Genomic DNA, 25042 nt, shown 5'->3' on the forward strand with positions numbered 1-25042 from the left:
TTAGGTGAGTATCTGACTTTTATTTTTAAATCGGTAACCATTCACTTTAAGCCACCAGAAAGCAAGAAAATATTATTGACAAGTTTATAAATATCACCTAGGAGAAAACTCAGGTGAAAAAGTTAATTGCATATGGCCCCTGATCTGAAGGATGGACCCCTTTATCAGAGTGAATGAAGTAGCGGTGGGAACCCTTAGAGCTCTGGACCCCCCTGTAGTTACAGCCCTGCAGTGAGCGCTATCCAGTCTCTCAGGCCATTTTCATAAAAGTTTCATTTACATCTACCAATGATATTTGGTAGTCCTGAGAGAAAACTGAATCTGCCACAAAAGTCTTTGTGTGTTTTTACACTCCTAGTACAGCATTGTAGGATATTTAGGAATTCTAAGACCTAGTGCACACATTAAAGGCATGATTTGGCTGTATGCTTCAACAGCACAAACCGCAGCAAAAAAGAAAAGTTACTAATGGAGAAACAAAATAAATAAAATTACAAAAAGGCTACGTACTTCTAAAATATCCAGTATGATACTTCAATACAGCATATTGGCACAACATGACGTGTTACTAATGTGAAACACCTAGACACAAATAAAATGCTGCATTCACACAAAAATGTTAAAAACCTCTTAAATATTGTTCTAAAAGCCTTTAAACAGGCCACAAGAAAAAAAAACCAAAAACACTGCAATATTATAATGACTTACTAACATAACAAAAGCCTATCTTAGAACATTGAAATAAAGTGGTTTTACCTCAGACTGGTAAAACATATCTGAATAAAAACTCTAACATATGTACATAAAACAGCCATTTCTGACATCCTTTTGTATTTAAAAGAGTGGAACAACCCAACTTGCTCAGCATTGTGTGGTTGATCTCACTCTGCTGTCAGACAAACATGTACACATATTAAAAGCCACCAACACCCCATGGAATGTCATTTAAGAAAGCACATAGTAAAATCAGAACAGGGCTATCTATAGCACACCAGCAATGATTCACGTAAAACCGTGAGCTCCAAGCAAGGAGCAGGACAATCTCATTGGCTGCTTGTGAGGAGTTGCTGCTGCTGGTACGTCATATCTGGGAAGGCTGGATGGATAGCTACAATTAGGAGCACCCCCTGAGTAGTGTACTGCACAGTAAATGTCACTGGCTGTATAAATAGCAGAGAAATTGAAGTTTACACATTATTTCTTCGATTGTATGCATATGAAACATTCATATTCAGGAACATAATGCAAACACAAGCCAGGATGGTGAAGATAAGTAAAATGTCACCCTATTTGCTCTACTGGAAATCTGATCTATGAACTCATCTTGCCTAGATACAGTAGCTTGATGGACATTAGTCCCAGCTACACAGCAAACATCAGTTAGAATGTCTAAACTCCCCAGATTTGGCTGGTATACAGTATATAATTATGCTGGGTACACACGATACAACTTCCCTACCGATCAACGGATGTTCATTTGGCTCCTGGGTGATAATGGGATCAATTTTGCCAAGGTTTTATCAGAAAATTCCCACGATCGATCGGGAGCAGTTTGGACATGTACACGATGCAACTTCCTGTCAGATTACCTATCGATCTGATGGCAGGATATTGCATTGTGTGTACCCAGCATAAGTCTAATATGTAATCTGAAACCATAAGTGCATTATACCCTGATACAATCCCGTCAGTATACTGCCAGAACCATCTGGTATTGACTATGACACTCATCCTATCTTCTCTGGTATCACCACCTAGCATGTTCTAACTTTGCTATGCAAATCTCAGAACCTTAATGATTCAAGATATATATAGCCACTCCCATTCTCACAAACCCATGCACTGAGCTCAGCTCTGATTGGTAGCAGAGGCAGTGCACATGACACTCAAGAAGTGCAGGCATTTGCAGGGTTCCTGGAATGGAGTGGGTGAGTTTCTGTTACATCAGACACCTGATGATGCTGGACATGCCCTGAAGAGTGGGGGGCACTATACGGCTTCTGGTTCAGGATCACTTCATGGGTTGCTCAAAGTCCCCAACCAAAGGTTTTAAAAACAAACCTCAGCTTCGTACACAGGGGTTACTCAAACATTTACCAGAAGGAATGTTTATAACAGCAGCTTGTTTTTTCTACTCTTCCACATCAAAGTGGAAACAGGCTGGGCATAACTATATAGCCCAATACAAGTAAATAGCTTCTGTGTTAGGAAGGCAAGCCATACTTGATGTGATTTCCTGCAATACTGAACATATTCAGACTCACCAAGCTACAGACTGGGAGGGCTAATCGCTTTCTCGATAAGTCAGCCAATAGACCTTTGAATCGGGTGTGCCTGCTGAGGTTTCATGGTGGATATTAGGGGCAGTTCTTTCATGAACCAATGTGAATCACGTGCTTCAGAGCAGCAACAATTAGAGGGCGGCAAGAGACGGCTGCCCTCTCGAAATGTCCCCCTTCTCGCACTTGTCCTCATAATGTATTGCTTCAGGCGGTCTAGAACCAACTCTGGTGGCTCTAATACCTGCATCCTTTTAGCAGTATCCCCCAAACATAAAGCTGGTTTTATATAGAGCCTTAAAAAGGCAAGCAATGAGGCCTGTTCTGACTCACACAATATTCTGACATTGTCCTCAGTATTTGCGTTATTCCTCTGCAGCTTACCATCACTCATTGAGAAGGCTGTAAGGTATTGGAGTGCATACTTGAAGCTCTCAGCAACTAAATGTCACATGACAAATAAGCTACCCACTGCAAATGTACGAGTTACCCTGCTCATACTGCGCAGCTGACTTCACCTAACTGACTATTTCCAACATTTTCCTAGTAGATCCAGACATGTTCCAGCACAGCTTTATAAATAAAGTACCTTCCAAAACTTTCTATAGATTTCTCTTAAATATGGAATATTTACTTTTTTGCTATAGCTGCTCTTGTACTTTTACATACATATACATTCCAGATAAACTTAATATATACTACACATGATATATAGATAAATCTCTAGTGCAGAATGTTCTATATATATATATATATATATATATATATATATATATATATATATATATATATATATATATATATATATAAACAAATAAAATAGGAACACACCTTCATACCAGTTATGTTGCCTATGCATATATTGTTAAAACTTAAGCAACCAAACCACATAATATAAACCTGCATGGTTAAAGCGTAAAATTCAGAAATGTATGAGCAAATGTCGGCATCAGTCTTAAAAACTGCCTTTTGAAAAAAAAAAATTCACATATATAAAATATTTCTAGGAATATATACTTTAAGTTGTTTCTTCATAAATATGTTAAAGTTCCTTCAGTGAGCCCTCCTCTGGCAAGGACAGTCTTTAGTAAGTTTGGTAGATGTCGTGTAATGGGACTTGGATGGCTGCAGCAGGGAAGGCTTGAGGTATATAGCCAGCATATCCCCCATACATTGCTGCTGCAGCAGCAGCGTTCTTTTGTAGTGTGGCTAATGTAGCTGTGGCAGGAGCTGCGAAGGGCAAGTAGCTTGCGCCATAAATCCCCGCAGCAGGAATCCTTTGCATGTTTGGAGCCATTGTGTACACTGGTGTTATTGGACGGCCCTGCAAAACAGAATATCAAAATTCCAAGTGAGAGACAAAAATAAATGGCCTATATTTACACATTTCTATCATGCTGGCACTTGCACCACCACATGTTAAAGGCTTTAAACAATCCACGCTACAGTCTCAGTTTTCTTACCTCTAGCTAAATGCTATGAACACTCTTCAAGAAGTTGGCGACACCCAAAATAACTGTTAGGCAAAATGCCCACTGGCAACGCTGGGAGCCTATAGCCCAAGCGCTTTGTGGTGCATTTTTGGACGCGATTTGTGGCACGATTTTCGTCATTTCCAAGCCCTGTATTTGGGACTGTACAGCAATTTTCATTTTGTATTTTTAAATAATGTTTTACCTACATGCCAATTCCCCCCCACCCCCCCACACACACAAAATGTCTTCGCTTCTGTGCGCGGAAGCCAGTGCACACTAAAGCAGAGAGACCTGGCATAATAGTGTTGGTTGTTAGTGCTACAACAACTTCATCAACATCAGCTGCGCGCAAACTAGCGTTTCCCAAGACAAACATGGATGTCTATGTTCGATGAGGAAGATTACAAGTGTCGTAGCTAATGATCAATTTACAATTATAGTTGTGGGGACACACATGTGAGACTACTGTTGCCCAACAGGAATCAGGACACAATTCCTTGTTCTATCATTGTGTGTGTGTGTGTGTGTGTGTGTGGGGGGGGGGGGGGGGGGGTAAGAAGGGAAAACAACAGCGTTGGGTGTTGGACACTAGTGCAGTTTCTACCAAGTCATGGGCTCCGATTTTATACTGAGGCCCCCCTGGGCAAATGTTTCTTCTCTGACCTCTGTGCTTCTTACAAAGAAGTCCATGAATTAAATGAGTATGACCCAAGTTATCAGTTATTGCAATTACTTTTCCAAACTGTTCTTCCCTCACTAATTATCTGCATTGAAACATCACTTAAATATGCTTTTTAAGTCTTTAAATGTGCTAACAAAGGGAAGATCAGCGGTTTCTCCCAGGCAGTCCCTTTCCACCAATACAATAAGCACAAATGCTGTAGGCTGAACCAAACTTTTCACTAATCAGATCTGATAGGTTAAAGGACCATACAAACACTCAATCAATGTTGGCCGACGGGGGACCGAAAATGTGCAAGTTAGCGACGTGTTCTTTTCTGTGGAGGGGTGGGGCGGAGTGTCACAGGAGTTAATCGCTGAATCGCTCCAAAAAATGCTAAATGCAGCGCGTTTGCGATTTTAGAGAAATCACAATGCTGCTGTGGGAACACTCTCATAGGGTTTTTGAAGCCAAGAATTTTTGAAAGCACCGGCGATCTGAAAAGTGGTCAGAGGTGCTCTTGATGAGCACCAGCCCTCAAAGAGGGTCTGTATTATAGACGGTCACTGAGATGGAAATCATTTTCAAATAACACAGATTACCCTGATGTACCTCTGTACAAGCGGTGCAAATTATATTTTCTTATTACTCTGGACTAAAAAAGTTAAGTAAAATATTTATAAAAAAAAATAAAAATGATGATGCACATTTTATGATCATTTTATGCAATTGCGAGCAGACAAAAATTGGACCAAGCATTCAAGTGCTGGTCCATTTTCACACTTCATAAAATTACCATAACATTAGCCTCAGCATGGACTTACTGGCATCTCAATGAACGTCCCTCTACCTCAAACCCAAGTACATCAAAGCTAAACCCTAAGCATCAGCAGCATCCGTATGCAGAGGCGTAGCTAGGGTTTTCAGCACTTGAGGACAAAGACAGTTTTCGCGCCCCCAACCAAAAATATTGGAGTGACCACACATCCGAATGTGGGAATGGTCATGGGTGGAGATAAATGTACAAATACTGTTTAGATAGCCAAATGTACCCCCTTTCCGCCTTTCAGATAGCCAGTGTGCCCCCTACAGATGCCACATGCAAAAGAAAAAGACTCACTGGCTCCAAAGTTCCAGCAATGCCATCATCTGCCCTCTGCAGTGTGCCCAGCATCATCTCCTTGGTAACAGAGGAGAGATGAGTTCATCGCCAGAACGTCTGAGCCATTGAGTGCTCTGGTGTTATTAACATTTACTCCCTCCTCTGCGGAGGGAGGCAGAGAAGCAGTGGCTGTTCAGGTGCCCAGCAAGCCACCTCTCACAAATGTGGGGATGCACGCAGCTGTGCCGAGCGCCCTCACAGTGCTACGCCTATGGACATATGTCCCCCCTTGCCCACCCATAGCTACACCTCTGTCCCTATACCCCCTATCATTGCAGGAGGTTTTAGGCACAGCTTAGGTTCTGGTCACTTGTAGTTTTCCAAATACAAAAAAAACCCTCTGTAGTGCTTACTTGAAATGGTGGAGGTGTTGATACTGATGGAAGAACCGCTGCCGCAGTGGCAGCACTCACTGGGTCAGCCTGCACAGCGAGGGGATTAATCATGTGCTCCATTCCATGGATCTTGCCCTCTTCAATCAGCTTAGCAGCAGAAGCCTGAAACATTGAGTACTGGGTGCCAATCGTAGGAATGGCCACTGTAACACAAAACCATGGGTCAACAACAATGGCCTATTAGTGAAAAGCAATAGCAGAAATATAGTTGACTGTGCATCTTTATATCAAGAGAGGCTGCCATTTTATCAACTGACCAATCAGCCCATAAATCAGCAGCCTGCACAGACGTCAGCCAGAGATACTACGTACAGAACAAATTGGTACATTATTTTCTTGTATTTCTATGCTTACTTAGCTTATTGTTACATTGTGTTAGTTGTAGCAGATGGAAAAGGCATGAATGAGTGATTTGGGAAGTAATCAATTCAAATAAGATGATTTGATGAATCTCAGTCACAAAGACGACTATGTACAGTGATTGTCAATGGCACACGCAATCTGGGCTGATTACAGTATGGCTGTATATGTGTTGAGCTTTAGGGATTGCACCAGTGGCATGTACGACAATTTGTGTAAGATAGTGGCACTGCTTACAAGTACTACAAAAGCAAATACAAGTCTAGTGGGCCTCATTTACTAAAAATGCAAAAGGGATTACATAAGAAAATGCTGCTAACAAATTAAGCCTGATTACGAAAAGTACATTGCTTAAATTTAAGGCTTGGTTCACACGAGGCAGCCAACTTTTTGGGGAAATCAATCATTCCAATTGGTTTCTCAATCTGGAAGTGATTGGACAGGAATGCCAAAAAAGCAAATTTTTTTCTGGAGAGCCACCTATGAAATTCTTGCTCTCTGCAATTTCCGTGGTGTTTTTTTTAGCTATCCTGTATACCGATTGGCTATATGCACAGAACAATTCCTGTCCTATGCAGGACCGATCGATATTTACTGCCATATCCAATCATTTAATGACAGTGTATTAAATCTATTTTGAACAAGAATTGACTCCCGATCAAAAAGCCGATCCGATCATTTTGATCAGATAGTCCACTAAGTCCAGGAAGAAAAATTGGCTCGCCTGTACCAGGCTTTTGTTTCGGAATGATGCCAAGCATGTATAAATGCTATCACTCTACATGAACCTATTATGGATGGATTACAGACAGTTGCCTATTTGGGAGGAGTGGGGGTACGTGGGACTACGGAGAGATGAATGGTGAGCTTTCTGCTATCATATTTTCCTTGAGGGTTTAATCCTACTCACTTTATATATGGGGGTAGGCCTGAAGCTATAAAACAACATTTAGAACAATGAATGAAGTCTGTTTGCAATGTGACAATATAGTAGTGCCAATGCACTGGGGGGGCCATTTATAACCATGGACCAAACACTGCTCGGGAGTAGTGATGAGCACAAATTTCACATAATCGTAATTTTTGCATCGTAATTCAAAATTACGATGCAAAATCCCAATGAGGAATTACTGGAAAAATCGTAATTTCGCCTAATTTTTGTGTAATTTTGTGCAGACATTAGCCGTTTCTAGCAAAGCCCCCATACATTCTATTATCACCAAAATTGCTACGTATATTCAGAGGAATAGTGGGAACAAGTAAAACAATTTTTTTTTCAAAAAGACCTTGTAGTTTTTGAGAAAAGTAATAAAAAAATACAAAAGGAAAATGGTTTTTAAACTGTAATTTTTCTTCAGTTTAAAAAACATTTTTCCTTTGCATTTAAAACCAATTTTTTTTCAAAAATGACAAGGTTGTTTTGAAAAAATGTTTGTAAACTTGTTCCCACTATTCCCGTTAATGTACGTTGGTGATGATAGCGTGTATGGGGGATTTGCTATTAATCGCTAAAGTTGGCCCAAAATTACGCAAAATGTAAAAGTATGTAAAATTACGAATGGATTATACAAAATCAATTGACTTTACATATCGTCATTACTGTGGCTGTAATTATGAAAATGTATGAATAAAATTGTGCGTATTTCGTAATGAGCAGATTACGATCATCGTTACTCCGCTATTATAAATGTCCCACCAGTGTATGGCCTTAGACAAAATGTAGTCACTAACTGCGATTGAATTTAGAATTTCAGATGTTAAGACTGACCTGCACCGGGCTTAAGAGCAACTGGGTTGACGGCTGGTAATTCCAGGTTGGGTACAAGATCAAAGCCTTTTTCCTGCTGTTTACCCTTCCCTTCATGATATCTGCTATAAATGCCACGGCCAGCCGAATATCCCCCCAGGTAAGTGCCCCTGGGACCCGGGGCTCTGTTGCCAGCTGCGCCTCGCCCTCTGCCTCTTATGCTGCCTGCTTGTAATATCAACACAATACAGTCAGAAATCACACAAGATCACATCTAAAGCCTCTACAAATGTACATTACAAAAAAGCAGTTAATCTGTGCTTCCATTTTGGATAATGACAAACCAGAAAACGCTCAGATCTTTCAGATGAAAAAAACAAACACTGGCCCTTTTAGCTTTTGTTTGTTTCAGGCTGGTTAGCTACTCATATTTTTAAGCGTTTATGTTAAGTCAAAAGTGATGGTCATGTGTGGGAGAACTCATGGAGAAGCATGTGATCAGTTTGGTCAGGTGGTAGATATATAAATCTTTCATTTGCTAGTCCTGGCCATGTGCTAAAGCAGGATGTGTTTACAGCTAATCAGAGCTGTGCAAATCAGCTGATTAAGCAGGTCACATGCTTCTCCATGAGTTCTCCCAGCCATGACCATCACTCCTGGTCAACAATGTCTACTGACATCTCCAAAATGGAAACAAACATATGAAAAATGCAATTTAATGTAGTTACAATGTGTGGTTTCAAAAGAAAAAAAGCTAAAATACAAGGCATGATCTGAGTTTTGGAGGGTACACTAAACGGTACAGCCACTAATGTAGAGTAGGGAGGGGAAATTTTGATCTCCAACTTAATTTCACATTGAAACCCTGTTGCTTTGCACATCTGTTACTGTCCAGGAGTGTCAGAGCCATATACATTTCTACGGAAATATCAGACCTACAGACACAGCCTAGAAGTAGCTTGGACTTACTCTCAACCACTAGGTTAGGGAAGAGAGTGCAATGCACATACTCTACTCTTAGTTGGTGTACCCTTTACCCATTATATTCAAAACCCCATCATATTTTGACAGAATGTAATGCTGGTATGTATAGTTAATGGTGTAATGCAGGTTGCGGTATTTGAGGAACATACACAACGTCACAGGTACCATTACCATGTATCCCCTTTGCATGGCAATTTCACTAGTGCTTTATGACTGAACCCTTTCTCAGAGTAGATGGCAGCAGATAAGTGGACATACAGAAGGACTTATGCTTTCCTATGGGCCTTTTCTCACATGTCCATGTTGACCATGTGTGGTTTGTTCCATGCACAAACCCAACCTGCATAATTTTTGTTTTTTGAAAGGCAAATGCATCGTCATACATCCTATAGAATGGCATGCCTCCCGCGTGGTGCAGCATATTGCAACTATATGGAAACACTGCCCCTATGGCGAATGTGAACCAACCCTAAATGGTCAGTAAGCAAACGAAAATAATCAAAGCAAAACCTGTGTGTTCACACTCACAACTGATCCAATCACTTATGATCAGATTACAACCTTAAAGAGAACCTGTACTGAGTAAAAATATAAAAAAAAAAAAAAACCAACAACACATGAGGTAACTTCAAATGAACATTACATAGTTACCTTGCCATCAGTTCCTCTCAGAAGCTCACCATTTTCTTCTGACAATAATCCCTTCCAGTTCTGACAATATTTTGTCAGATCTGAAATATATCAGTTGCTGTCAGTAAAATATCAGTTGCTGTCAGTTATAGCTGAGAGGAAAACTGATGTACCAGGTAATGTCCATGTTTCCCTATGGCTCAAGTGGGCGATGTTACAGTTTAACTGTGTGCTGACCAGAAAGCTGTTATGGGTAATGGCCATTTTCAAAATGGAGGACGGAGAATTTCCTTGTTCACAGTGGACAAACAGGAAGCGGGACAGGAGAAAGACACTGAGGAGTAGACTACATGGAAGGTAAGTATGACTTGTGTATGCTTATTTTGACTTTTAATTTTCAGTTCAGGTTTTCTTTAAGGCCTGTACTTATGTTAGATTAAAGTGGGCCGATAAAGACCACCTCTGCTGATAATCCAACTTGTATACAACAGCCCCAGAGTACTGGTCGACCAGCGATATATTGGGCAAATTAATTCGGCTGGACAACAACTGATAGCTTTGTTCAACCCCCTCACCCTGCCCACTGGGTGACATCACATCTGTGTCACTTCGTTGGGCCTCTGCCCCCCCCCCCCATTGCAACAGAACGCTTGTCAGAATGCGTCTGTACGTCCTCGTGCAGCAATGTCACCCAAGGGACCAGGTCCCGATCCCCGTCGGGCGACATTAATCTAGCGTGTGCACAGGTCTTTATGGTTAAGTGAGACTCTAACAAATTGTGAGCAGCCTACAATATGCTAGGGAAGCCCATGTCTTTCTAGTAGCATTCTGGAAATGTTTTTTTAAGATGCCTTACATTCTGCCAAGAATAGATTTAATTTAAGCCTTTATGTGTGTAAGTTCCTATTTGTGTTCACACCGAGGTAAGTCTTGTATTTTAGCTACACATGATTTATGACCAGTACAAAAGCGTGAGGTACATGCCAGCACAACAAATCACAGCAGTGACACAGACCTCACAGCAATAAAGCCGTCAGGTAGTCAGGTAACAAACATGCGCTGATAAGAGACATGAAGTGCACTGTGACCAATGGCAAGGTAGAATAAAATGCTTGCGTGACCTTGCCTGAGTTCTTTTATCTTTTGTCATCATACATGACTGGAACAACGTGACATTTTCTACTGTGTTCAATATACACTTTATTTGTACTTTATAAGGTGTAAAATATAGCCAGCACTCCAAAACAGAAATCAGTCTTATTAGAAGGGTAACTCGGTGGAAATAGTTTAGTCAAGGTGATGGTGGGATATCTATCTCATTGACCATAACCACTAATGAGATACAATGTCACATGCACACCACTGCTAAACATAGAAGTCACGTGGGACAAGAATGTGGAAGTAGGAGCTGTTGCACACTCAACGGCCAGAACGGTGATATATTGTAATGCATGGGGGGGGGGTTCGCAATATGCCATTACCTCTGCACACCTGAGGAACCACATTGGCCTAAGATTTTCCAGCTTACTCAATCAATACATTTGATTGATTTTGTCTCAAAATCAGTCAAATTGTCAATCGGATGTGCTGGTTACAGTACCAATTTTCATCCGATTTGATAATTATCAAATAGGATTATCGATAAGCTGCAAAATCTTTATCGTTATCTGCTTGACTAAATGTGGCAGCTGAACTGATAGAAATTAGTAAAAGCCTTTTCTCACTTACACACACCCTGCCTGTACCACCCAGGGAAAAGCAATGCAAATGACTGCTGTGGTCACCAACTGCAAAAAGCATTGTGACATGGGGGAAGGGAATTACATTTTTTTTAAAGCAGCAAAGATAACTTTACTTTTGGCCAAAAGACAGAGAGGATACCTACCTAGGGTTAATACGTTGGAACATTTTCATTTTAGGTTATTGTCGTTCAACCTTAATACCTGTCAACAAAAGCAATCCAGGTTTCTACGATCACTTATGGTGTCTCCACTTGGTGTTCTTACAACTGGAGATAACACAGTGAATCAGGCTATATTATGGATGATGCAGGATTGGAATCTTCCAATATAATGTGGGGTCCAACTTTGGTAACTCAAGTTGTAAGTTTTGGTGAACAATGTACAAATCTGAATATTGTAAGCCTGGTCACAGTGTACTTCATTATCTGAGTCCTTATTCAAAACTACTAAATACAATGGGGTGACTAATCAATGTAATTAAATGAAACATAATGTCAAATTGTCAATCAAACAGATTGCAGAGGATTTGCATAACTACACATTCTGGAGATTAGCATCCTTCATATTGATTTCAGATGATCCTTATAAATTTGCAGAAGGAAAGAGGGAAAGAGTAGTTAAGGATAAAAAACAATATTTTAGTAATGGCAGCAACACAGAGCAAACAGCAAGAGCAGAGTATATTACCCATGATGCTTGGCCATATGCTGGAGGAAGTCAGCAAATGGCTTCAGCAGTACAAAGCATGGCACACGGTCTTCAAATCTCTCATCTAGCTCACCATTACAAGCAATGATCAATGAAACTGAACTATTTGTATCTCTACATATAAAATGCAGTTCTAGTCTTCAAAACCTATTTTGACCCTTTTAATTTTATTGTTGATTAAAAAAAAGTGTATGATTAGGAGCTCCACCTCTTGGAGTGACTTAAAACTACAGTATACATTTAGAAAACATTGTTTTACTGCTGTGAAGATAAGCAAATAATTATCACAACATGCTAATTATAGTAGTTTCACATGGGAGGGGGATGTTGGAGCTAGCAAACTCCTGTATGATTAAATCAGCTACTGGTTAACTGACCAGTTCTACCTGTGATTTGTCATTCCCAACTTCTGCCTCCTGGGTAGTGCTAATTAGCTTATTAGGATGATTTTTTTTGCTCATCGCCAATGGACATTTGGTCTCGGTCACCAGATCAGATGACTTGTTTTCTACACTAAAGTTTGATTACTTGTAGACTTTCTTCTACTTCCAAACAAGCCAACAGATGGGGCTTAAAAACATTCATTTGCAGTATTATATTCACAGCTAATTAAACAAAAAAAAATAAAATTGTACTAAATATCAAAAAAGTAATTAATTAAAAAAAGTTTCATGTTAAAATTATGAAACCTGAAGTAAAAAAAAAAAATGTATGATATAATGAATTGTATGTTTAGTACGGATAATGAATAGATCATTAGTAGCAAAGAAAAGAATCTCATATTTTTATTTTCAGTTATATAGCTTTTTTAACTCTTCCTGTACTGGAAAACAATACAAGACTATATTATTTGCTACTAATGTTCTATTTCTTAAGACCCATCTACACCATACAATTTTTTGTGCGATTTGATTCATCGATTCGATTCAATCTGACATGTTTGATCGGGATTCGATTGGTAGTGTGATCGATTTGCCATTGTTTTGCAATGACATTCGACCACACTATCGAATCGAATCGAATCAAATCAAATCCCGATCGGACATGTCGGATTGAATTGAATCGATGAATTGAATCGCACAACAAATTGTATGGTGTAGATGGGGCTTTAGCTGTACTACACATACAATTCATTATCTTATCTTATAAGTTTTCACTTCAGATTTACTTGAAGATCTGCTTTTTATCAATTAAGCAATTAAGCACTATTTATATGGACGTCCACCTCCATTTATGTACAGAAACCGTAAGTAGTTAGGCTGTGGAAGAGTTTGGGGTTACCTACTCTGAGGTCCTGACCAATAATGTTGTCTCATCATTAGCAATTTAAACACCCGGGGCCATATGCAATTCACTTTTTCACCTGAGTTTTCTCCTAGGAGATAATTTTAATTTTCAATTTAAAACAACTTTCTAGCACTTTTCAACTCAAAAAGTACCCAAAAGAAGTTGAAAAAGTACTATCAAAATTATTTTGAGCATTTTCTTGCTTTCTGGTGGCTTAAAAGACATTTTATTGACGAGTTTGAAAATGTCAACTTGGAGAAAACTAAGGAGGAAAAGTGAATTGCATATGGGCCCAAGTGTCTACCTCTCCTACTATGCCCCTCTACAAGCAGGTATCACTTCAGTACAGGTGCTCTTTTTCAATAATCCTCACATATGAAACCTAGCTAAGTCTGACGTAACATGTTTTTACATTTTTGAGGCCTTGGGTTCTTTTTAATTCACCTGCATCTGTTTAGTGCTGAACAATCAGTTTTAGGTTGAACAAAAAAAAAAGTCCTATCAAGAGTTCAACATAAGAGGTACAGATATAACCTACATTCATAAAGGACCTCTGTCGCGAAAATAAATCATAACATTTAAAATACATATGAAGATATACAAATAAGAAGTACGTTTCTTCCAGAGTAAAATGAGCCATAAATTACTTTTCTCCTATGTTGCTGTCACTTACAGTAGGTAGTAGAAATCTGACATTACCGAGAGGTTTTGGACTAGCCCATCTTCTCATGGGGGTTCTCAGGGTTTTGTTTATTTTTAAAAGTATTTAGTGAATGGCAGTTGCTCTGTCCAACTGGCAAAAAAGTGAGCAGGGAGGCTGGCCAGCATCTTTGTATAAATCTTTTTCAGGGAATGTCTTTATCAAGAATAAAGGCCATGCTGAGAATCCCCCATGAAGAGATGGATTAACCCAAAACCTGTTGGTAATGTCAAGTCTCTACTACCTACTGTAAGTGACAGCCACATAAGAGAAAAGTTATGTATGGCTCATTTTACTCTGGAAGAAATGTACTTCTTATTTGTGTGTTTTAAATTTTAAGATTTTTGCGACAGTTCCTCTTTAACTTACATTAAATTAAAGTCAAATAAAAAGGACAGCAGTTTTGTTACAGTTACCAACCTTTCACAAAGTAATCCCTGTTTGGACCAATCAAAGCATTGTATGGATATCCATAATAGGCTAATGCGTAGGGGTCACAGGAGTAAACATAATTGGGCTGAGTGACTTCGGGGGCAGTAGCTGGGGTAGTAGCTCCTTTAGCAGCTTTCTGGTATCGTGTGTACTGTTCTTTGTCCACAGGTTTGGCCAAGGTAACTTCTATGCAAGAGCCTTCCAGTTCAGTCCCATTGAGGTTTCTCATGGCTTGGACTGCATCATCTCTACTTACAAAATGCACAAATGCATAATCGCGAATTTTCTTCACCCGTTCAACACATCCCTGATTGTACTGGCCAAACACTTTTTTAATTGTATCCTCGGATGTTTCAATCATCAGGTTCCTGACATAAAGTATTTTCACCGTTTCCATCACATCTTCATCAACATCAATTTCTGGTTCTGCCCAGTCGACAGCGATTTGGTGGCCCCATAGCTGGATTCTCCCCGGCATCAGTTTCCTTCTGGCCATCGCCGCTGCCCGGTGGCTCTCATATTCTACGAAGGCAAATCCTCTATTTTTCATCTTATCAGCAGCACTGGCATAGACAATAACATCTAGAACTCCTTCAGTTACTTTAGAGATTTCTTCTAGAATCTCTTCTCTTTTCTTCATCTTCGGAATCCCCCCAATAAAAAGTCGACAATTATCTACACTGGAACAAACACCCAGAAGCCTCCCCGGCCTAATTTCATAGTTATTAAGATCTCGGACAGCCCTTTTGGCCTCGTGCTTCTGTGTGTACATAACGAAAGCATAGCCTCGGTTCTTCCCATCAAAGTCCATCATCAAGCGCATTTCATAGATGCGGCCAACGCTTTCAAAAACAGGAACTAATTCATCTTCGTAGACATCACGTGGAATTTTGCCCACAAATACTTCACAGCCTCGGGGTGGGTGCAGCCCTTCCCATCCTGGTGGTGGGCCTCCATATTTTCGTTGTCCGTTTTCTTGGACCATGACATAGCCTGTACGTTCCATAAGTGCAATGAGAGCTACCTCGTTTGGGGCACCAGCAACTCCTTCTGTGATTTTTGAGGCTGACATGTTGTTAGAATCGTTACTCATCATTGCAACAGAATCTTCTGCTGTCATTATTCCAAATTCATGCAACACTTGCTGAAACCTAATTAAAAAAATACATTAAAAAAGTATTAAAACATGGAATTAGCAAGAGCGCTTTTGCTGATTTAAAATGTAGGATTAAGTATAAATCTTTTCTTTCCCTCTCCTTAAATGGATTCCAACAGCAAATTAGTCATGTAAAAACTTGGCGAAAAATAGAACGGCAGGAAAATATATGATGAAAGAGCAATACAGTGTAGAAGGCAAGAGACACTCCTTATCAAGCAGGGACTTGCACAATGGCAGACAGAAAACTTTTACCCAATAGCTTTTACATGAGAATTAACTTATAAACCCATTTTTGATTCATTAACTTTAAAGATCTACTTAAGTGAGGAAAGAAAAAAAGTGTTGCAATGCTTATTATATAGAAACAACATTCAAAGCTCTTTACGTACAAAAGTTCCCATATGTTCAAGTGAATTTGGGTTCAGATGATATGTTCTGAACTGTCACCCAGTATGAAATATCTGTATATAGATCCACAGGGGAAGGTTTGGCTCCAGTGTTGCTTAATTTGGCATGAGGCTGACAGAATATTGGTAAAATTAGATTAGCAAATACTACTGTTTACTTTGCAACTGTACTTTCATCTGGGTCTGGGGTGGTAAGATGGTACAATCCAGATTGTACCACAGATGGGCATTTTTAGGCTTAGTCCATCACACCTATGGATGGAGCAATAGTGAGGTGCAAGTAATGTAAAGAGCAAGTCAAATATAACTTGTGGACTACACTTCATATCTGCGTAGTGCGGAGTTTAAGGCTACTTACACACCAAGACGTTGCGTTGTAGGGGACGTTATGGTCGCATAACGTGCCCCTAACGCAACGTATGGTGGAGTTGAAGTTGGACGTCAGATTGAGCTGCGTTATTCAGCTCTCAAAGCAGCCGCTCCAGGTTAGTGGTAGGAAGTCCGGATCTTTTTAAGAATTTGAATCATTTGAATCGGATCATTGAAAAGATCCGGATCTTTGAACCGAATCATTAGAATCATTTTACTAGGGAAGCAGACTGGGGGTAAAATGACTAGCAGGACAGGACTTTCCCTGCACTGTACATTCTGTATGTTTCTGTTTCTTCCAGACAGACATCCACTGTGAACCGAATCTTTCATTGTGATGATCTGGATGATTTGACTCACAAAAAAGATCCGGATCAAATGAACGATTCGTTCATGACCGGGCAACACTACAGTCCTACCACGAGTCTCTGCGGTGCAGTGAATATTAATTAGCCGTGTGGCTGGCCGCGGAGGAGGAGGGGAGACCTCCTCCTCCAACATTACTGGGCATGTGCAAGCAGTCTAACGCTGCTTAGTCCAGTATTACGTACAGCATGCAGCACTTTGTTTAAACGTGCTGCGTTACTATGTAATGCAACGTGGGCACTGTGAACAGCACAATTGATTTTACAGTGCTGTGAGTTAGGCTGCGTTACTGGCTGCTGTAACATGGGACTTTAACGTCCCACTGTGAAACCAGCCTTAGGCCGCTCTGGAAAGGAAGTGGATTACATACTACTGATCAATAACAGGATTGATTTTCCCGTGATAACTTTGGAAAATCGATCGCATTATCAATCGAGAGGAGATGACAGAAATAATTGTCGGATTCCCGTAGACTGGACAGGAAATACCATCATGTTTACCTAGCATTATATAACTCATGTTATTTGGCAATGCTGCATAGATGACTGGTGTCTCCTGATCGGCCAGGAAAAACTGCCTTGGTTTACCGCCTTGGCAAGTAGGCCTACTTGTAAAAAAGGATGAAGAGTAATGTGCTTTATCTGGCCTACTTGTATAATAGGGCTAACAAACATTCTTGATTGATTACTATATCCATTTTAATATATATATATAGCAAATATAACAGCTGTCTTTCATAATCTGCAAATACAACAATGGACTGAATACTGGTTTTGGGTGTGTGGCAGCAAATGGCATTCTGTAGGACTGTTACTCCAGATTTGAGAGTTGTGCTGGGGTATAAGGCAGGAGGTCCCCATCAGGCCAAAGGCAGAGAATTTGGGGCATGATGCGCCTGTTAATTAGCTCACAATGTAATTAGTGTCTATGGTTCATATATTATTTAGCTGAACCCCAATTTGGCTATGGGTTAGTGTTAGCAGTAAGTAGGGGGGAAGTTAGTGTGAGGATTAGCTTTAATAATAGCATATTACAAAACACAGATACAGAACATTTTTCTCCTGGCAGACTCAAAGCGCCAGAGCTGCAGCCACTAGGACGCGCTCTATAGGCAGTAGCAGTGTTAGGGAGTCTTGCCCAAGGTCTCCTACTGAATAGGTGCTGGTTTACTGAACAGGCAGAGCCAAGATTTGAACCCAGGTCTCCTGTGTCAGAGGTATAGCCCTTAACCATTACACTTTCCAGCCACCATATTATTGGTAACAATACTAGCATTGTATTATCAGAATTACCCGGTGGCCAAATTCTCACGTGACTTTATTCTATGTATGCATCAAGGCCACAGTGAGGGAGCCACTTCATGGAAAAGTAACAGCTGCAACCAATTACACTTTTGATAATCCAAATATATTCCAAGTTTATCAATAGGGCTTGCAGGGATCAATCAGTCAGTGACAAATCAACCAAAATACTTGAATTGGCCAAAAAATGAAGCATTGTAACCCATTACTGATGAAACTAGGTATCACTAGATTACTGCTGGTTACTGCTGTCATCTGCACATATGGTGCAGGGTATCAACTAATGGTGCATACATACTTGACAGATGCCGCCCGTAGGGGATCAGGAGCTTGGGTGACATCGCTAGGCCGGGCTGCACAGCCGGTTGTCAGCTTTGTAGATGACGATGCGCTGTGTTGCTATACGGGGGGGGGGGGGGGGGGGGGACTGATTCACATACTTCCTCTGTGGTTGTGGTTTTCATCATCCTACATATATCCACACGTGAGTTACAGTCACTGGTTAATTGTACAATGATGTGGATCTCTGCTTTATAAAATTTCAGCTCACTGCTTACTGTGAAGTGACCTTTGTTTTACTGTGTAACTTGTGATGTGAAACATTCACAAACATGACAATATTCTACAACATCTAAGCTCAAATGATTAAGAGTAATGTTTAAGCATGAAAATTGAGTACAGTGCAATATTTTATTTCACTTTGTCAAGATATAAGCAAATACAGTAAGACATATGCAGTATAGTGCCCTGTATACCATCTATTCAGTGCAAATGTGGCACCAGTAGGGCTATATTGCATAGAGCTTTACTATCCTCCCTATAGTGTTCATTTTCAAAAATGAGCCTATAGAGAGCTGTGGCAGCTACTCTACAATTCTGTGGTCAGGACTACCTGTTGAAGAGTCAAACTGCAACCTTGCTCTTTAAACACCCACATAATCATACACATCTCTGCTCTTGAGTAGAGGCTACCATATACCGGTAGTCACATGGTCACCAGGAGGATGAGGCCATGTACTGCAAAACCAATGGCCCTGTTGTGCAAAGCCACACCCCCAACTAACTTTAATTTTATCAGAGGTGGGGCCTCAATGAGACGTTAATACATTTTTTTAACCAAGCTGCCTATATACCAGCCTCAGTGCTGACATGCTATATGGTTTTGTGGAATTATAGCTACCATTCTGTAGTAGGAAGTATAGTAGGAGAATAGGGAGGCAGGAAAATTGGGCACATATGAGACGTGGACAAATCAGACACCGCCATTCACTCTAATGCTAAATATCTGCTTTTGGGCACAAAACTGGACGATTTAGGCATCGGGCACCACGCCTGTCAAACTATTTTTTTTTGTTTTCAGAATTAGTGGTTTGAAAAATATTATTATAAATTCGTTCTGACAATTAACATATTTGTAAATTATCATTTTAACTTTTCAACATTTTAATATTCTACTTTTCTCTTTAGAATTTTTACATTCATTTTGAGAATTATAATTTCATTAATTATTGTTTTGAAATGTAATTCTACTTTTTTATAATCATATTTACATTCGTTTTGAGAACTATAATTTTGTGGGGTCTTAGGGTTAGACACCACCAGAGGGGTCTTAGGGTTAGACACCACCAGGGGGGGGTCTTAGGGTTAGACACTACCAGGGGGAGTCTTTGGGTTAGACACCACCAGAGGGGTCTTAGGGTTATGGCCCATACTCACGGGCTACAATTGTCGTCGCAACATGCGGCGCGCGCGTGTTGCGACGACAGGTCGCCCGTGAGTATGCGGCGTTGCACGGGCGCGCACCCCGAACTGTCGCCTGTCGCTGATGTCGCCAGGCGATTGGCGCGGTCAGGTGACGTCGCCCGTCGACAGTCGCCGCCGCATCTCCGCCACAACTGTCGCTAGTCCGCGTGAGTACGCGGACTAGCGACAGCAACATAATAGCAAATAGACGGCGCTTCCGGCGGGGGGAGGGACAACAGCGACAGCTTCCTTCACATTAGTTGCCAGGTCCGTCCGCCGTGTGTATGCAGAGGGACCTGGCGATGAGCTGTCGCTGGCCTGTCGTGCACACGCTCACGTGTGCTGGCGACAGGCCACTTTTGCAGCCCGTGAGTATGGGCCATTAGACACCGCCCGGGGGAGTCTTTTGGTTAGTCACCACCAGGGGGGTCTTAGGGTTAGGCACCACCAGGCCAGGGGGAGTCTTTTGGTCAATCACCACCAGGGGGAGTCTTAGGGTTAGGTATCAGTAGAGGGAGAGTTCTGTATGAGAGTATGGTTAGGTTTAGTAGTAGTAAAATATTGGTAATATTTTTCGGCTACAAGTAAGACGTACACCAGATTACATCTAAAATATATGGCTTTGGAATACTTATAATAATTATAAATCACTTTGGAAACAATTGCTAATTTTAAGCCATATATCTTTGAAATTTCAGTACTCCTTATTGCAAAAAACAATGATTTTGTCTTTATCCTGCGCCTCTATTACATTCACGTGGAGAATAGAAAGTGGCAGAACAAATTCCTACAGCCTCATTTTTTAATAAGAAACCTGTGGCAGGATGGTCAGACCATATACAGTGCAGCCTTACCCTTAGCAAACACTGCCTCAGATATGACAGGTTTATTTTAGGTGTCATTACATCAAAGGTCTAAAGTAGGAAGGGTGGATTTACATGGTACGCATTGCATAGTGCATTATGTGTGTGAACTGCAATGGACACTACAGGCTTGATTCACTAAAGCGTGATAACTGCTGTGATAGCGATCTGCCGCCCGCGTGAAAAGTACCCGTGATCGCCAGGCCCGGATTTCTGCAAAGGCCTCAAAGGCCATGGCCTAGGGCAATAAAATCAGATAAGATCAGAAGGGCGGCATGACTTGGAGAGAGAAGAGGTCATATGTCAAAGTAAATCATCTCCTCTGTTCCCGCAGCGCAGCCATCCAGCGCCCTGCTCTGCACTAATAGCTGAATTCCAGAGTTCCCCAATCCCTGCACCTCTCACTTCCTGATGTGTTATAACAATCAGGATCAATCATAACTGTCACCTGATGATCCAATTATGATCGACATACAGTACAAGTGGATGTGAGAAATACCAGGGATTTACATTACAAAGCAGATAAAACTAAGTTCCGCTGAGTTGTAATGCAGGCATTCACAAACATGTCTGCTAGTTTCTTTGCCTTCTTTTTTACAGCTGTGACACTGACCCCAGCAGTTGTAAATTACACTTTCTTATCTAGCCATAATTTATTGCTTTTTTTTCTTCCTAGCCAGTGATCTCGTCTCTGCTTAAGTTAACTCTTTCCTAACTCATTTTCTGTCCGTCAGCTCCGACCATCTATAAGAACTGCTGCAGCCTGGAATAAAAATGCTGTATGCTTCCCTTTCATTGCTAAACTGTCACTGTCACCTGAGCTGTTACTACCTCTATGCTAGTGTGTATGGTTTGGCATCCTTCTGCTTTCCTGTAGCATTAGAGCATTCTACCATTTTAGCCATCAGCAAAAGCAGAGAGTTTTGAATCAGGATGATACCATTTATTGGCTTAAGGCTTCTTGCACACCAAGACGTTGCGTTAGGTGCCACGTTAAGGTCGCATAACGTGCACCTAACACAACGTATGGTGCTGCAAGAGCCGACGGTAGAGTGAGCCGCGTTAGGCGGCTCGATTCCTATAATTTTGTCATGAAGGAGTCCGCACACAGACTAATCGGAGCAATCACCACAAGTTTATTGTCCCATCACATGTATTATAAATCCACAGTCTGACCTGCATAGGCCGACGATCGTTTCGGGGCCACTCAGGGTCCCCTTTATCAAGGCGGGTAGCAGAAAAGACATATACGGTATATGTCTTTTCTGCTACCCGCCTTGATAAAGGGGACCCTGAGTGGCCCCGAAACGATCGTCGGCCTATGCAGGTCAGACTGTGGATTTATAATACATGTGATGGGACAATAAACTTGTGGTGATTGCTCCGATTAGTCTGTGTGCGGACTCCTTCATGACGAAAGTATTTGATGGCCTTGGGGCCCGGCACCAGCTTACCCACTGACGTGAGTGCGGTCTTTTGATTCACTCGATTCCTATAATGTCTCCCAGAGTGGCGCTGATTGGCCAGCGGGACCACGTGATGCGGAGCGAGACACTCCGCATCACGTGGTCCCGCCGGCCAATCAGCGCCCGCCAGTGCAGTGAATATTAAGTAGCCATGTGCGCGGCTACTGTAGCTGGCTCTCCCCGCCTCCTCTCCGCCCCCCACTGCGCATGTGCAAACAGTCTAACGCGGCTATAGCCGCTCCAACGCCGTAGCATGCTGCACTTTGCGGAGAACGTGCAGCGTTACATGTAACGCAACGTGGGCTGTGTGAACAGCCCACTTGTGTTACATTGCTGTGCGTTGGGGGAGCGTTACAGGCGCCTGTAACGTCTTGGTGTGTAAGCAGCCTAAAAGAAAAAGAGTAATCTTTCTGCTAATAAGCCTTCTTCAGACTTTGTCCCCGTATACTGTCAATATGTTAGAGCACACCACCATATGTACATTCAGCATTCAAAAGAGATACGTAGATTTTTTCAGCAAATATAAATAAATGTCATTCAGATGCTTTAAAGTGGAGCTGAACTCTTGCACAGGACAGAAGGAAAACAGAGAAATGCACCCTGTATGTATTTAGAGAGCCTTTCGAACATCTGTGTCTAATCACAAATTTGATATCTTCCCTGTGTCACCTGACTGCCACAGCATATAAGCTTATTTTAAAGCACAAGATGTTAATATATTTGCTTCCATGAAAGTAGGAATTAGACACACTGTCTATTTATTGCAGGATTTGTATCAGCTGTAACAAAAATGTTTTTATGTAAAGGTTATGTTGTTGCGTATCTTTTAGAGCAGAGACGAAGTTCTGAGTTCAGGTCCACTGTAATTACAACAGAACATCCAAAGTTGGTCTTGACAGGATGTTTGCTACTTACCTGTACTCTGTTTTGGATGGGCTTCTCTCCATCGCACTGCCCTGCCACCTGTTTGTGGCTCCGACTGCAGCCAGTCGCACAGAGGACAAAGAAGCAGCGCATGCTCTGGCCACTCACGCTCCCTGTCACCTGTTTGTGGCTCTGACTGCAGCCAGTCGCACAGAGGATAAAGAAGCAGCGCATGCTCTGGCCACTTGCGCTCCCTGTAATTTCCTGCTCCTGCCCAGATGTGCACAGCAACCGAGGCCAGTATAGTGTTATGCATTCTTGACAAGTACCGATCATACACCACCGTAATTTCTCAAGTACGCATGCCCAGAACACTATCGGCTGCTGTGCACATTCGGGCAGGAGCGCAAATTTCCATCGTGAGAGGACAGAGCACCAACTGATTCTTTGTTCAATGAGGGGCACAGCAGCACAACTGAAAAGAGCCCATACAAACCAGTGAACGCTAGTCAGATAGTTAGCCACAATGTTTTTTGGTGGTGGTGGTGGTGGTGGCGGGAGGGGGGGGGGGGTGCGCTTGGTGACAGCAGGCCTAGGGCACTGGTAAGTACAAATCTGGCCCTGGTGATCGCGCACAAACCTTCACTTATCACGCGACGTAACACCGCTCACGTGCAAACCTTTGCGCGCGTCAGATCGCGTAATAACTGCTGTGATAGCAGTTATCACGCTTTAGTGAATCAAGCCCTACGTGTGTTACTTCATACACATAAATTCAAAGCCTGCATAGAATAACACCTTTCATTACAAGGCAGACATGTGAACAGGCCCATAGAACTGTGGGCAGTGAACTGACATTCAGAATCATTCTGCAATGCAACAGATCTAGTGTGAATGCACCCTAGGGTCTTTTTACACTAAGTTAGTCAGAGGTGCAGGGTAATGTCCATGTTTCCTTTTTATCAGAAAGCCTTCATGAAAATAAAGCAAATCGCGAGGCACTGTACACAGTGGTGCGTTGCAATTTTTTTATTTTCATGAAGGCTTTGCTATTAAAAAAATTGCATGCGATTTTAAATCGCAGCACAGCGCAGCCAGTGTGTACAGGTCCTAAGGATCTATTTCCACTAGCATATTGCATTCTGCATACATTTTTCTGTATGAAGATTTACGTGTCAATGCTAACGTGGTAATCCATACACCGCTATCAATCATTGTATGGGAAACGGATGCTTGCCTTCAATGAAAATGACTGAATGGATTGGTTATAGTGTCAATGCGAATAACTGCACTGCGAGTTTGCACTTTGTAGAAACGGGTTCTAAAAAGGCCTAAGCAGAGCAGGTTCATCCACCAGGCAACCTAGGCAGGTGCTTGAGGCCTAGTGGTTGTCACCGGGCCCACCTGCCACCTTCTCTTCTCTGACCTCTCTTCAATTAAGCTAACAAAAAAGTGGTTGTTTGATAGAATGCAGCTCAGAAAAAATATATAAATGCATTATTGCTTGAACACGTTGAGAATACCAGTTTTGGAACATGAGATTCATAAATTCATTTTGTAAGGTGTTGGCTTTTTATAGTTCTATGAATGGATTTTCTTGACGTTTGTTTCACCTATTATTCAGATTCTTGCATTTTATGTGTATACCGTCTCCCCCCCCCCCTCCTCCCCTCCTTGTTACCACATGACCAGTCTGGAGAGAGCAACTGCAATCTACAAATACACATGCATTCGCATTTATCAGGTCTAGATCACAAGCAACCTGTGGACAGACAGGTTCTACAAGCTCCAGGGCACAATTACTTTTTAATTTGCTCATTCCAAAGCGGTTGCCATAGTGATTGCCACATCACCCAAGTGCCAGCTCAGAGGCAAGTGAAGGTCCAAAGTTTCTGAACTGCAGCAGCCTTGTATTACCAGGAACTAGATCAAGTTATTCAGT

At 41.5% G+C, this 25042-nt stretch overlaps 1 protein-coding gene across 6 annotated transcripts in view; it reads right to left on the reverse strand.

Moving 5' to 3' along the window:
• Positions 1-3111: 3111 nt before the first annotated feature.
• The window catches only part of RBM47 (RNA binding motif protein 47), an 84978-nt gene continuing 63047 nt past the window's right edge, over positions 3112-25042 (reverse strand). For 4 of the 6 annotated variants that reach the window (XM_068278484.1, XM_068278479.1, XM_068278482.1 and 1 more), the window contains exons 2-5: positions 14551-15713; positions 8101-8307; positions 5931-6115; positions 3112-3603 (exon numbers count right to left, since the gene is read on the reverse strand). In XM_068278484.1, the coding sequence (XP_068134585.1) occupies positions 3364-3603; positions 5931-6115; positions 8101-8307; positions 14551-15682 (1764 nt within the window). In that variant the 5' untranslated portion in view covers positions 15683-15713 and the 3' untranslated portion in view covers positions 3112-3363. The remainder of the gene's footprint in view (positions 3604-5930; positions 6116-8100; positions 8308-14550; positions 15714-25042) is intronic. The other 2 variants (XM_068278480.1, XM_068278483.1) reach the window with 2 other exon arrangements.

Source organism: Hyperolius riggenbachi, chromosome 1 (assembly GCF_040937935.1).
Source record: "Hyperolius riggenbachi isolate aHypRig1 chromosome 1, aHypRig1.pri, whole genome shotgun sequence".
In the NCBI taxonomy this organism is placed as follows: Eukaryota; Metazoa; Chordata; class Amphibia; order Anura; family Hyperoliidae; genus Hyperolius; species Hyperolius riggenbachi.